At 50.5% G+C, this 13,344-nt stretch overlaps 6 protein-coding genes across 6 annotated transcripts; 4 read left to right on the forward strand and 2 right to left on the reverse strand.

The window, feature by feature from the left end:
• Positions 1-2,982: 2,982 nt before the first annotated feature.
• On the forward strand, positions 2,983-4,648 carry K452DRAFT_346994 (uncharacterized protein). Its single transcript, XM_033545489.1, has 3 exons — positions 2,983-3,180; positions 3,230-3,914; positions 3,981-4,648. Exons 1-3 carry the CDS (start codon positions 3,175-3,177, stop codon positions 4,547-4,549), a joined length of 1,260 nt encoding a protein of 419 aa, XP_033398919.1. The 5' UTR covers positions 2,983-3,174; the 3' UTR covers positions 4,550-4,648.
• Positions 4,649-5,233: 585 nt separating this feature from the next.
• Positions 5,234-5,875, reverse strand: K452DRAFT_296986 (uncharacterized protein; the record flags this gene model as incomplete). The annotated part of the gene is made up of 1 exon (XM_033541974.1): positions 5,234-5,875. The coding sequence occupies one exon, from the start codon at positions 5,873-5,875 to the stop codon at positions 5,234-5,236; it is 642 nt and encodes a 213-aa protein (XP_033398920.1).
• A 639-nt stretch (positions 5,876-6,514) lies between these two features.
• On the forward strand, positions 6,515-7,303 carry K452DRAFT_307381 (uncharacterized protein; the record flags this gene model as incomplete). The annotated part of the gene is made up of 1 exon (XM_033543065.1): positions 6,515-7,303. One exon carries the CDS (start codon positions 6,515-6,517, stop codon positions 7,301-7,303), a length of 789 nt encoding a protein of 262 aa, XP_033398921.1.
• A 1,093-nt stretch (positions 7,304-8,396) lies between these two features.
• Positions 8,397-9,552, forward strand: K452DRAFT_268557 (uncharacterized protein; the record flags this gene model as incomplete). Its single annotated transcript, XM_033538895.1, has 3 exons — positions 8,397-8,436; positions 8,496-9,391; positions 9,434-9,552. The coding sequence occupies exons 1-3, from the start codon at positions 8,408-8,410 to the stop codon at positions 9,550-9,552; spliced, it is 1,044 nt and encodes a 347-aa protein (XP_033398922.1). The 5' UTR covers positions 8,397-8,407.
• Positions 9,553-9,862: 310 nt separating this feature from the next.
• Positions 9,863-10,676, reverse strand: K452DRAFT_317407 (uncharacterized protein; the record flags this gene model as incomplete). The annotated part of the gene is made up of 2 exons (XM_033544062.1): positions 9,863-10,131; positions 10,180-10,676. Coding segments are annotated over 2 exons (765 nt in total), but the record flags the coding sequence as incomplete, so codon positions are not given.
• Positions 10,677-11,384: 708 nt separating this feature from the next.
• On the forward strand, positions 11,385-12,282 carry K452DRAFT_268560 (uncharacterized protein). The gene has a single exon (XM_033538896.1). The coding sequence runs from the start codon at positions 11,392-11,394 to the stop codon at positions 11,803-11,805; it is 414 nt and encodes a 137-aa protein (XP_033398924.1). The 5' UTR covers positions 11,385-11,391; the 3' UTR covers positions 11,806-12,282.
• The last annotated feature ends 1,062 nt before the right edge of the window (positions 12,283-13,344 follow it).

The raw sequence follows: 13,344 nt of genomic DNA on the forward strand, positions 1-13,344 counted from the left end.
CGCAAATGCTGAAACATGCGCGGTCGAGACTTTTTTTCCTTCAACCCGCTGTTACGACTCCTCCCCCACGTGTGCGCGTCCTCGCTGGTGCTGGGCTTACCGCCAATCGCCGCGCTCCTATTTGCCACGTGGGGAGGGGTGCTGCTGCCCCTGGGCAAGTTGGTCACTGCTGCTGCTGCTGCTGTTTTGCTTTGCTGCTGCGTGTGGTGTTGGGCGTCGCCGTCGGTGTCGGGCCGTTGCGTTATCTCCGCCCGGGTTTAACCTCCTGCATGCATGCAAGCATGGCTATCTATCTAGATCTGCTAGGCGCCTGGAGGATTGCAATGGCGTGCAGCCGTGGCTGGTTGGCTGTTGGTGGCGCTTGGCGCGCGTGCTCGCGAGCTTCTACAGATCCGATGGCACGGCAGGGCACGCAGGGCGTCGGGACTCGGGATTCTGGTTCGGGGGCTTCGTACGAGGCGCGCCGCCGGGCACGGTTGCGTGCTGCCTCCCTACCGGTACCTCCAACTGCCGGCGCAAGGGCGGCAGCGTGCGGTGTTGCGCTGGCTCTGGCTGGCAATGGCGGCGCTTTCGCCCTGTGCTACAGTATCTCCGCGCGCGCGCGATCACCACCGCTCTTGGCTCCATCCCATCTCGATGGGCCGTTTGCGACGATCCGCGGCTGCGGCTACCTACGCACTCGACATCGCATGCCGTGATCGTGCCCACTAGGTGCTGCCAAGGGCTCGAAAGCCGGTATTGCACAAGGATTCAAGGCACAGCAAGCAGCTGGAAGCTTTTTTCTCTTCTTCTTCGGCGCCGCACCTGCACTTGCGGCGGGTTGCGCAATACCTGCTTGCTTGCGCGACCTTGCGACTGCCGGCGTCGATAGCCGTGGCCGTTTCGTTTCGATCAGCAACACAACAGATAGCTAGCCGTCGACGGTCCGGCCAAACGCGGCCGCGTTCAGGCTCGTTGGCAATTAATGCCGCGCGCGCCGTTTGCTACGATATTGTGCACGGCAAGTCTTTGGCCTTGCCGTGCTGCCCTGCCGACCCGCGTGTGCCTGCTGCTGTGCTGGGTGCGTGTGCGTGTGGGTGCCAGTGTCCGGACGTGGCGCGGCGTGGCGTGGTGGTGCGGTGAGCGGGTGCATGCCGGAGCGGGCTGTTGGGTGACGTGAGATTGAGGCGGGAAGGCTTACTCTAGGCGGTTGGTTCCCTAGCGGCTCGATGCGCGGCGATTCGGCGGCGATACCTGCCCACTGCCTGCCGCGGAAATACTGCAACTTGGGGAAGGATGTCGTTTGTTGAACTTGGTGTCTCGCGCTTCTGCTCGGCTTTACGGTGCCGCGGAGATGGGGCTGCTGCTGCTGCTGCTGTTGCTGCGGAGTCGTGGTTTTGGTGGTGCGCCCCCGCTGCCTGTGGAGATCACGTCTTGTGAGGTCTTGTGATGTGTGTGTGGGGGTGTCTTGGATGAGGAGTGAGTGGTTTTTTGGGAATGTGAAGAGGGGGCATGCCGTGAGGTTTTGCGAAGCGGTAACGGCGATAGAGGGAGGAATGGGTAGGGATAGGAGGGTGGAGAAACGGGAATAAGGAAAGGACAATTGTGTTGAACAACTCGCAGGGTGGTGGAGCTGACTGCCATGGAACGGACTTGTGGTATACTATTTTGTTTTTTTCTGTGGCACGAATGGCTTGACAAAGTAGAGAGTCGAAGGAAAGGAGTGAAGAAACATGGTGTTGCATTTTCTATTCTCGTGGACGTCGCGGGTGATAGACTAAAGTACGATCGATACCTATGATAGCAGGGTGACGACCCTATAATGAGATAGCTTATAGAGAGATAAGGTAGCTTTATACTGTAGTGGTAATATCTTCGATATTACTGGTCCCAGGAGTGCGGTTTGTTGCGATGGAAGCACGGTTGAGAGTCTGCCGATCCAACTGCGACCGAGAAGGCATCCGTGTGGGCCTGCACAAAGAAGTGCAGAGACAACACAACAGGCAGGTGGATAGCTCTTGCTCGTTCGCCTTCAGTATGGAGATTGAAGAGCATCGTGACGAGTTGTGGAGTAGATGTGATGAGAGATCGGGCGGAGCACTGATTATGTTCCCCGCAGCGGTGTCCATCATACTGACGTCATTCGCATCGTCCAAGGATCGCGATCAGTTTTTTGGGCCTTGCTGTACCTGTAACCCAAGTGCCTGTCTATGCAAACTATACTCGGTATGTACGATTGTTCATCTCCGCGTGTTTCTGTGGATCAAAGAACTTCACGTCATTAAGGAGCGAACAGAGCCCAGACGTATACTGATTGGTGCGCGGCAAAGAAACAGGCGGCCAGGACATGTTGAACGCCACTGAAATTGGCAATGGTAAATATACATCCACAGGTGCTGAACATGATGAAGTGAATCGCAGTGGAAGGGATCATCCTGGAGTAGGGCATGTGATTTCTGCTGACTGGTTAGCAGCACTCACAAAGGATCAGCCTACAGCAGGTGCTGTTTGTTCAACCGTTGTACCTTGCATCCAGACAAGACGTTATCCCGACGCTCCCTTGGTTTGGTGCTTACCCATCTTAGAGGCCCGGTATATGTAGATTGCAATGCTAACTCTCTTCCTAGAAACCACGTGATAGTTTGAGATTGAGTCGCAGCAACACGGCAACACCAGGACCACAGGTTTTGTCCAAATTTATGTTCGTTATGGCCATAGTGAAGAGCCCAACGTAGTCGGCTATCGCTGTTTTTCATGGTCAATATCTAAAGATTTCGTCGCTACTTGCCGTGATTTCTGACTTAAAAAAATTAATCAGAGAGTTGCAAAAGTTATCACCAACTTCACTGTATTTGATAGCACGTCAAATTTTCTTTGGAAGATTCAGTGGCATTGTAGTTTTGACCGACACATTGGAACCAGACTTTAGAACCAAACTCTAGGACGTACCAAATGATCTCTATCGTCGAGCATAAGAACGATTTGTCTTTAAACTGGATGCTATTCCTATTTAAATTCCTATTTAAATTCCTATTTAGATTCCTTTAATTTTCCCATTTCTAAATTCCAATCATCTCTCTTCTTTACTACATCCAACACCCGAAAAACTTTCGACAGTTTACCATCTCTTCTACTGCATCCAATACTCAAAAGTCCAAACAGCTTCGTTAGCGCGCTACGAAACATTTTCTGAAGATGACGGTAATTATCCACGCCTAGTATGTTTTCACATATACTGACGAAATTTCAGAATCTAGTTAATCTTCCAGAAGAACTACTTAGTTCTGTTGCCGACAATCTTGGCTTAGACCACTTAAGAAATCTACGCCTTTCTTGCCGAACAATCCAAGAGAAGACAAGCTACTCGTTCGGTACCGCCTACTGCAAATCCCGTCGAGACAACCTCGAGCGGATCGCGTTTAACTATGCAGAAAGGGTGCTCCATAATTATGGCGAAAGCATTCCTATCCTTCGACCTCACATAAGATTTCCGGCAATCTCGCAGTCGTTCAGGCATTGCAATACCCACGACACGTATTTCGCACCACACACGCGCAAATTAGAGCTGTCCGCGTGCGACGAAGGATGGGAGGCTCTGTATGATAGCCTTGACACGGAAAGAACTATGAAAGTCACAAGGACCCTGACTTCTTATCTCCAACCCTTCCAAAAGCTCGAATGTCTCGAGCTAAATCTTCACCGCAATCCCCTGGAAGCCGACTCTTCTTTACTGAATACTACGCTGTCAACCGTTCTTTCCGCACTGTCTCGGAATGGAATCCGTTTGTCGCGACTCGCCATCAATATAACTTCATGTGGCGAGTTAAACCTCAGACCAATTCAAGAGAGCATTTATCCACTGGAGTGTCTTGAGACACTAAGAGCTATCCCAACCGTAGCTCTTTTCCTCAAGTGCTCTTTAGGAGATTCCCCCAGTAAGTTTTTCCCTACTCAGAAAAATTCACGGACGGAATAATAGGGCTAACACAACCATTGCTTAGGAACAATAATTCGTCAAAAGCGGGTCTGGGGATACGTAAAAGAGCTGGTCTCGCTAGCCCCCAATGTGCAAGAACCTCATGTGTGCCCGGAGACTGAGGATGACGAACTCCGCCTCCGAAATTTTCTGGAAGAGTTTTTAGCTCCCATCCCTGTCATACCTCAGCTCAGGAAATTGACTATCGAATCTGCACAAATCAGAGTCAGCTGGCTTGAAGATTTCCTCAGAGATCATTCCTCTACCCTGCAGTCGTTGCACCTTACAAACCTTTTCCTTTGTAATGCGGGTTATCGCCCACTGGTTAATGTTATACGGGATGAGCTCCCTAAGTTAACTGAGCTTACAATAATGGACATTGAGATGGACCACGCGTACATGTCATTTTTTTGGCCTAGCCTATTCCCGGGAGACTCCTACGTAGCATATGGTTTGGAAGATTCGGATAATGGGTCGCTGTTTGAGGTTGCCGTCAAAAGATTTGGATTTAGAAATGCCCTAAAGCAGCTGGTAGAAGGTTGTGGCGAATATTTTGATGATCCTATGTGTATGAGTTGGTTCCTGTATGACTAGAAATGGGTCTATCTAGCGGACGAAGGGCCTTTCTATTGGGTAGTTGACTGTCTACACTTGCGGTTTCAAATTAATGCTCTTGATGTAAACGATTGTTTTTGTATTTATAAACGGCTGCCGAAGAAGTATTTGATGGAAGTAATGAACCCACTCCAATAACTTCCGTCACCGTGAAGCTAGATTCATTATGAAACGAGATGGTGATATTTGTACAGAGAAGAAGAAGAGAACCAGTTATGATATATAGAGTCTATGTGTGCTCTAAGATCTTTTCACCTATGTCCAGGACTCAGGTTGAGAGCTAGGCAAGGAGTACTCTGTAGGGACTGCTTGTATCATCCACTGTCTCGCTAGACTGTAGATCTCGGTCGCTGGTGACGGAAGTTAAACGGCTATAAAGATGGTTTTACGGCTTCATACGTGAATGGACACGTAAACTGAACACTTCTCTGCCAATCTTTGATTTATAACTTATCAAGACCTCACTTCGGTTGGTTAAAAAAAAATGATCCGATAAATATCAACAGTTCTCTCTGCGTCTGGATCTCACAAACATTAATAATCTACCGCTAATCAAAACTGCATTTCACTCCTGCTGTCACATTCCTTCACGGGGATAGAACAGGCCCTAAAACCCAAACGACTGTTTTCGCTACAGCTTAAAAGCCACGATATGCCATCAGGTCATTGAACATTTTCACGCTGGCGGCCCAAGGCCATCTCCCACTTCTCCAAACGAGGAAGCGCCCACATGATCCCCGACGGCTTCACAAGACACTTCTCAAACCACTCTGTAGCGCAACGCTCAAGCGCATCCTCCCAAGCGCCCACTTCACCTTCCCAGATCATCCCGTTTCCTGCAGGCAACGTCTTCAGCTGCACCCTATCCTTTATAATCTGGCACGCGAGCCCCATCCAGTCGCCCTGGAAGATCAACGCTTTGACGCCACTGCGCCAGTTGCGATCCCGCTGCACAGCCTGTGAGATCTCCCAGGCCAGCTGCGCGGCCGTGATGCCTTCGATAGCCCGCGCGGCAAGCTCCACCGCGTTCATGTAGGGTGTTTCGAGCGAGAGGTTGAAGTGCGGATTGGCACGCTGCTCCATCGCTATCTGCGAGGCGATGTATTCCAACTCGAGAGGATAGATTTCTCGGTGCGTTTTTACTGCGGCGATATGTTGCGTGGCACCGTAGGCGCCTTTGGAAAGGTAGTTTCCATAGTCGGCAAGTAGGCGGCTGCAGATCAGCGATGGTGCTGCGTCGATGAGGCGCAGCGCGAGATCATGGGTGAGACGGTTGGGATCGCCGTTGCGCGTGTGAGGCCCCATGACGGTTTTCTTCGTTCGGTGCTTAGAACTGGTGAAAGGGAGGATATATATCTTCTTGGGATTTTTGAAAGCTTTCATTAAGGTTGAGGCCTTCATGGTGTTTTGGGTGTTAGAAAATCTGAAAGTTGTTGGATGCAAGATGTTAAGGCGAGTAAAGGAAGGGCAGTATTGCTCGCGGGCAATCAAATATATGTTGTGGGTAGTCAAAAGGTGAAATCACTTCGCTTGTATTTCTATGATCCGTGGTTGTAGTGAGTGGTCAAAAACGAAATACCCACAGTGTCGACCTTGATTCGAGTCCACCTTTGCAACATCTTTAGAACATCCATTACGGTTTGCATGAAACGGCTAGGCTAAACTGTTCATCTTTGGTAACATTGTGATCGTTCTAACTTGTCACCGAATAATGAACCACGTCTCCCTTTGTTGCAACCTTTGTGGTAATGACCACGTATGCCTCCGGATCATCAGATTTGTTTTTTGACGAGTGACTCCCGCCCTAACCATGGCTTTACAACCGCTTAAGCGAAAAGATAAAACCAACGCAGAGCAGAGAGCCTTATTTATAGAATGTAACTCGGAACTAACACCTAGAAAGCAGCTTTCTTGCTCACTATCCCGACATATACCGCCTCCACTATGGACAGCAGCTGTGTCCTCGCAGGCCTGCCTACGGAGATTCTGTGCATAATTGCACAGAATCTAGAGATCGATGACTTCCAAGCGCTACGTCTAGTCAGTCCGATACTTGCCGAGAGAACAGGTTACACATTCCGTGCCAAATTTTTCCAGGATCTCAAAGTCTACGGCGATGACATAGGTCTAAGAGATCGTGGGAAATTGTGTAGAATCTCACAAAACGAATATTTTGGACCATTTGTTCGTACCCTATGTTTCAGGGAGACGGACCAGGAGCCCTCTAAGCAGCATGGGAATACGACTCACCTTATAAATTCGGTCCCTCCTCAAAACTCCCCAAGATCTCAGCTTTCAGGCTCTACGGTGGTGCACCTTAACCGTAATTCCTCGCCCGTGTTCTCTTCTAATACGGAAAGGATTAGTAGCTTGAGTGCGGTGCTCTCAAGGCTTCCGAAGTTGAGTTGCATACGTTTCAATGTGAAGTTTGGTGGAGATCCTCAATTCGGGTCCCAAGGACGCTCTCTAGCTTCGCTGCATCATTTGCTTGAGGCAATAGACGTCAGTGAGATTCAACTACAAGAGTTCTCCCTCAAAATTCCAATACTTTTACCCCACGACCAGGATTGGATGAGACGCCCCGTACTCCCCACACTAGAAAAAATGCGGAACGTTTCGAACGTGCAGTACCACTTGGCGGCGCCCGATGAAGGTATCCGGCGCTGGTATAACTGTACGTCTTGCTTGGATTCCCAGACAAGCTTATGGATAGCAGCTGATGAAGTTTGTTAATAGGTCGACACCTCATGACTTACGCTTTCCTCATAAGTGCAGCCCAATTTCTCTCGGATGTGGCTATCGTTAAATCACTATTTCTGGAAGGAAATTTCACCACATTGCGTGGGTACATGCCAGACTTCGCGACAAAAATCGACTTGCGTTGGCAAAAATTGCCTATTATTCCTCATTTACGGCACCTCAAACTTCGGAAATTAAGCATGAACGAAGATTCCCTCCATAGACTTCCAACCAGATCTGCACAGACGCTCGAAAGCTTGGAATTAATCGATATCAACTTTAACAACGGAATTTGGACGCCGATCATTCAACACCTCATGCAGCAATGCCGGCATTAAAAAACTTGCGGATGGAAGACCTCACGCTCGGAACCCTGTGGTGCGAATTTGGATGGCCCTTGGATGAAGTGAACAGTGGAACACCATGCGTTACAACCCCCAAGCACGTAACCGTTGACAACGGTGCGTTGCTGCCCGATTTCATCAAGCGCTTTGGACTTGTACAGGCATTGAAAATAGTCTTGGATTGGTGGGGTAATGTAACGTACCTTGTATCTCAAAAGCCTGTCAGTATGGTAATGGAAGTTTGGTCTGAAGGCCCAAATTTATGGGTGGTGGTTCCACTACCCGTTTAATATCAATGGCGAGGGTACATTTAGGTTTACATATGAAATGCATGATAGTTTCAAGCATTGACTAGATAGGCGTTTACATGAGGTTTGTTCAGATAGAGGTAGACTTTGGTAAAAAGAGACCACGCCAACTTACACTTTCTCTCCAAATATACAAGACTGTCACCAGCTCCAGAAGAAATCGTCCAAGCAGTTGCAAATCTACATCGATCCACACGCTCGGGCGTCGATCATCAGCAGACTAGTTCGTCCGCTTGGACTTTTAAGTAGGTTTCTGTCTCGGTATCTGCAATGATCCTCCGATCGGCATCCTCCCGAGTGACCCGAGCCGAGCCGTAGCGGACGATCAATATCCAAGTGCGGGGGCGAGTTCATGTAGCCATGCGGGGATCCTCTATTGCGTGCTGGGTAGAGGCGTAGATAAAGGGCTGTCTGCGCTCCCGCACGCATCACCATCCCCAACCAGCATGGCGAAGATAACTATACTCGGCGCTGGGTACGTCAGTAGCGATGCTATATACCTATATCCCTCGACCTCCTGCTAACAACACCCAGCATAACCGGCCTTGCCATCGCACACGAGCTCACCAGCCGCGGCCACGCCGTTACAATAATCGCGCGCGACCTCCCCACACCACGCATGGACCTCGCCCATGCGACACAAGGATGGGCAAGTCCCTGGGCTGGCGCCTGCTTCCTGGGCCTCGACGGCGCGACGCCGCACGAGCAGGGCATGCAACGCGAGGCATTTCACACGCTCTGGACTCTCGCGGAAACGAACCCAGAGTCCAGTGTGCGCCGCATCGAGATGCATGACCTGCAGGACACTACGCCGCTGGAGCAAATCTGGTACCGAGACCTGATGCCGGAATTTCGGGTGATGGCGCCTGCGGAGCTGCCAAGCGGGTGTCGGCTAGGCATGGCGTATATGTCTGTGGTGCTGAACCCGGTCGTGTTCCTGCCGTGGCTGAGAAAAAAGCTGGAGAAGGCTGGGGTGCGGTTTGTAAAGAGGGAGGTTGGGTCGCTGGAGGAGCTGAAAGGACAGGGCCATAATGTCCTTGTTAATGCGACAGGCTGGGGCGCGAAGTTCTTGGGTGGAGTGGTCGATGCTGCAGTGCAACAGATCCGTGGACAGACGCTTCTTGTGAAGACGTCGTACGGCAAAATTTTTATGCGGCATGGTAAGGATTATACGTACTGCATTCCGCGCTTGGACGGTACGGCTGTGCTGGGTGGGATCAAGCAGGTTGGAAACACTGATCCGCGGGTGGACGAGAACTTGAAGATGGATATCTGTAACCGTGTAAGCGCCAACCTACCATACATATTCTCGACATTCCCAGCGGACTTCGAGCTGGTACGAGACAATGTGGGAATAAGACCTGGAAGAGAAGGGGGCGTGAGAGTTGAGAAAGACGTCATAGATAGCCAGAAAGTTGTCCACGCATATGGTAAGTTTACACAATTTTCAGAAACGCCGATATAGCGAATAGCTGACATGATTGGTCCAGGCGTTGGTGGTGGTGGCTACTGCTTTAGTTTCGGTGTGGGCAAGGTCGTGGGTGATCTCGTGGGTGAAATACTTTCAGCTTCTCCGCAGGTGAAGTTGTGAGTGCTTGTTGATACAGTGATCGATCTATTGCGAGAGAAAAGATAGTTTTCAGCACACATTTGAGAGAATCGAAAGCTGGAAGTAGCGGCGGAGAGACGACAATGAAACTTGTTTTGTGCGTAATTTGAGAACGAGCGCATGGAGAAATACAACCATCAACTGTTTCGAGGTTGGAGCTACGCTGCCGAGGCTTCACCGCACCAAGCCGAAGGCGGACTCTGATTTGGGTACCCGCATCGCACAGAGATACGATTGATCCCTCTGCTCGATTTCGGCTGGTACGTTTCCTTGGTGCAACGGTACCCGATGTCTCGATCGTCCCGACAGAATAGCACGCAGCAATCGGACGAAAGAGGTTTCCAGACATAACTGTCGGCCAAGAACGGTAAGGTGTAATTGCCGGTAGTAGAGACATTCTGTGTAGCACCGCCATAGTCTTCGCCGTCGTATAGTGCTAAGGTGAAGCTTTCAATTCCAGTTGCAGAAGACGAAGTAGTTGGCGTGGGATTTGTTGACGAAATAGATCTGTCAAGGGTAGTTGTATGTGGAATTGCAGTTGCGGTTTCAGAGCTCAGTGTGCTAGGGTACGGTAAGCCAGAAGCGTTCAGAAAGATACCTTTGTATTACCTTGTTGTTGAAATAGCCGTCTCTGCGGTAGCGTTGGAGCGTTCCTTGTTCTTTGCGGCTAGGCTGCCGCCAACACCGCCACCGATTGCACCTCCAACCACGATAAAAAGGACCAAGCCCATAATGATCCAAAATAGGCGTGTAGAGCAGCCGCAAATCTTTGCACGCTTCCGCTGCCCATCGCCACCAGGACGTAGTTCTTCGTTGAAAGCATCGCGAGGAATATTACTACACCTATGCAATACCTCTGGGCTTCCTTCAGAGCTGTCATTCCGTGTCGTAGTCTGGGTCAACGGCGTCCCCAGAGCACCAGCACTAAGCCGTGGCTCTGATAGACATTTAGGCTCGTTGTTGAATACTTGAGGGGCCTCGTGCCAGTTGTTGTTGGTGCTGTATCGAGATTGCTCATCCAACGGCTGTGGAGCTTCGGAGACTTGGCGGTCATAGGGGGCCGCAAGTTGTAGGCCCTCGGCGACCTTATACTCGTAGTTGTGCATTGTTGCAGACGTCGTCAGGATAGAGGCTGCGGATAGAGGCAAAAACGAGATGGAGATGATGATGCACAGGGGAAAGAAAGAAAACGACAACCCCCTGTGGCGGACATGTTTGTCGATGGGCATAAACCACCCCGCAGCGCTTCGATTGGTGCGTCAGTTGGTCGCACGAGGTTAATTGTAGACTCCGTTAGCGAATCTGCCTCGCGCCAAAATTAGACAGACATGGCATCCTTAGCCAACTGTTTACACGACAGCGTCCTTCAACATTCAAGATTCCGGTGGTGGAACAACGAATAAGAGATGAAATGACGTTGTGACAGAAAGAAGTGAACGTGGTGAAAGGAACGAAAATCGGGACTGTCTTGTCTAGTCTGCCTGCCAGCTGCACTTGAGGAGAGCGTGCCGTAGGACATTTACGTCGACCTACAGGGTGATCGCCCGAAGTCTCCATCAATTGCACAAGGACCTGCATGTGGTGGCCGGGGAAGCGTGGAGAGACGGGTCCAAATTGGCACGAAGCTAGCGATGGTCATGCTTCCAAAATCTGCGGTGCGACGTTGATTTTGGGTGGGTGGTGAGATGGATGTGACGGATGACGACCGGGTGCATTTGCGAAATTTGACAGGCCGGGTCGCTCGGAAGTGACGCGCGCCTTCCCGCAACGCGTCTTTCGTCGCGTCCTCAACACCACCTCCACACCAGATCAACCGCCAACATGCCCAGCATCCCGCTTCATCCGCCGTCCAAAACGGCCTCTCCCAGCACCGAAAATGGCCTCCCCAAGCTTCTACACACGCCCTCTGGGCTCGCCATTCTCGAAATCCAAGGCACCATCCACACGCAGCCCGGCTCGACGGCCGAGCAGCCCGAGCAGCTTCCCCTCGGCAAGCTCATATTCCCACACTACTCACCCGAGGACCCGCCCGAAAACACTGCCTGGATGAAGCGCGCACATCTCTACATTGGCAAGCACCAGCGGTTGACGGGCGAGGTCAAAAAGCTGCCCAAGCCGCTAGGCGTCATAAGGCGGCGGGAAGGCATGCTGGACGAAGCCCCGGAAGAGCTGGAAATTGTGGATATCATCAAGTATAAGATTGTGTTCTCGCATAGGCCGGAGCCGGTGAGCTGAGTGGAAGAGGCGCTCCAGTCTTGGCTCTCTGAAGTTTCTGCGAAGGCAAGTGTTGTCTCGCACGAAAAAACTCAGGTGTGCGTATTCCCTTCGGAACCGGAGCACACCTGGTCCGACGGCGCGTAGATTGCACCATGGAACCGACACCAACGCTTTCAACGTTTGGTTGCGCTTGAAACCATGCTGGTCTTGAAGTCGGATCGGAACACCGTCATCGTCATGTATCTTGGCCAAAGAAGTCATCCCTTCGCATATGGTCATTACAGCGGTAATGAACAGGGCTTTTTTGTCCTTTTTCCCCGGTATCTCCGTCGACGACTTCAAAACCTCCCGCGTTTAAAAGATTGAACAATGGTAGAATCGAAATAAGATATCCGACCATTGACGAAGATGGTTGCCTGGTATGCGGAGATTAGTGACCAACCTACACACATACCAAGCAACAAAGATTTCTGGACTTTTTGCATGAGACAGGCCATCCATATACTTCTAAAGTCCTTTTCACGGCGTCCCTCGCTGAATCTCAATGTTCTACCTCGTCTTTCTGGTTCCATGTGACCGAGAACTTGCATGTCTTCAATACAGAACCCAGGGACTCTATCTATAAGCATTTAACGCCACCACGACAGTTGTAAGCAGGATTTATGAACATACCAGGTTCACACAGCGGATCTGTTTGGCGAAATCTTGAGCAATTCAAGAATTCGTTATGCCATTATTCTCTCCGGCATCCCGACTTCTGTGTTTATTCCGCCTAATAAAAGGAAATGAAGCTTGGCTTGAATTATTTACTTACTGGGTTTCGTCTTTTCTTTATTTTTCTTCAGAGGGTGACACAATCTTCCGCACAGTCCGTGACACAAACCCCGCTTCTGCCTGAAAGATTCAACCCCAACAAATAAGTTCTTCACCCTGACAATGGCCACAAAGATGAAAACCCATCCCATTCGGGAACCGCGGACAACAAAACGTGACCAGAAAGCTGTTATTCACAACCCTGTCGAGCCAACCGTATCGATCCTGGTTGGCACGACAAACGGTCACGGAAACTTGGAATTTTTATGTACTACGGCCACCGAGTCTACTTCTACAGCATTCCCTGCATTTCTGGCCAGCAGGGAGTTGAGCTCCTCAGGGCTGATACTTGTGTATGTAGTTCACTGAATATAGGTCCTATGCTAAAAAATTTGACACTAGGGCAATCGAGGGACAGCAGCCATGGGTAGACGGCATGCTTCGTGGAGCTTCGCTCGACATGCCACCAGGGTCTTTCCATCAGATACACAGTCCGGATTATGAGGGATTAGCTTCACTACCGCATTTAGGGGGAAACGGTAAGACCACATATTTCCCGTTGACGGATATTGTTGCGCTCATGAACGTGTTGCAGACATGGCGTTTGTGATGGACCACGTCTACATCTCAGAAGGGGATTCCGATCAGCACTTGAGATCCTTGAGACTAAGTTCCTCCCGTCAGTACTTTTGCAAACGGCTCAGATCAATGATCGAATAACTTACCCCCTTCCGACTCTAGACT

This window comes from Aplosporella prunicola, assembly GCF_010093885.1.
Source record: "Aplosporella prunicola CBS 121167 unplaced genomic scaffold K452scaffold_9, whole genome shotgun sequence".
NCBI classification, from domain to species: Eukaryota; Fungi; Ascomycota; class Dothideomycetes; order Botryosphaeriales; family Aplosporellaceae; genus Aplosporella; species Aplosporella prunicola.

Coding starts and splice junctions, on each gene's coding strand:
- K452DRAFT_346994 (XM_033545489.1), top strand. Junction 3,915..3,980: donor CTCTTTAGGAGATTCCCCCA/GTAAGTTTTTCC, acceptor ACCATTGCTTAG/GAACAATAATTCGTCAAAAG.
- K452DRAFT_268560 (XM_033538896.1), top strand. CDS start 11,392: ATGCCCAGCATCCCGCTTCATCCGCCGTCCAAAACGGCCTCTCCCAGC.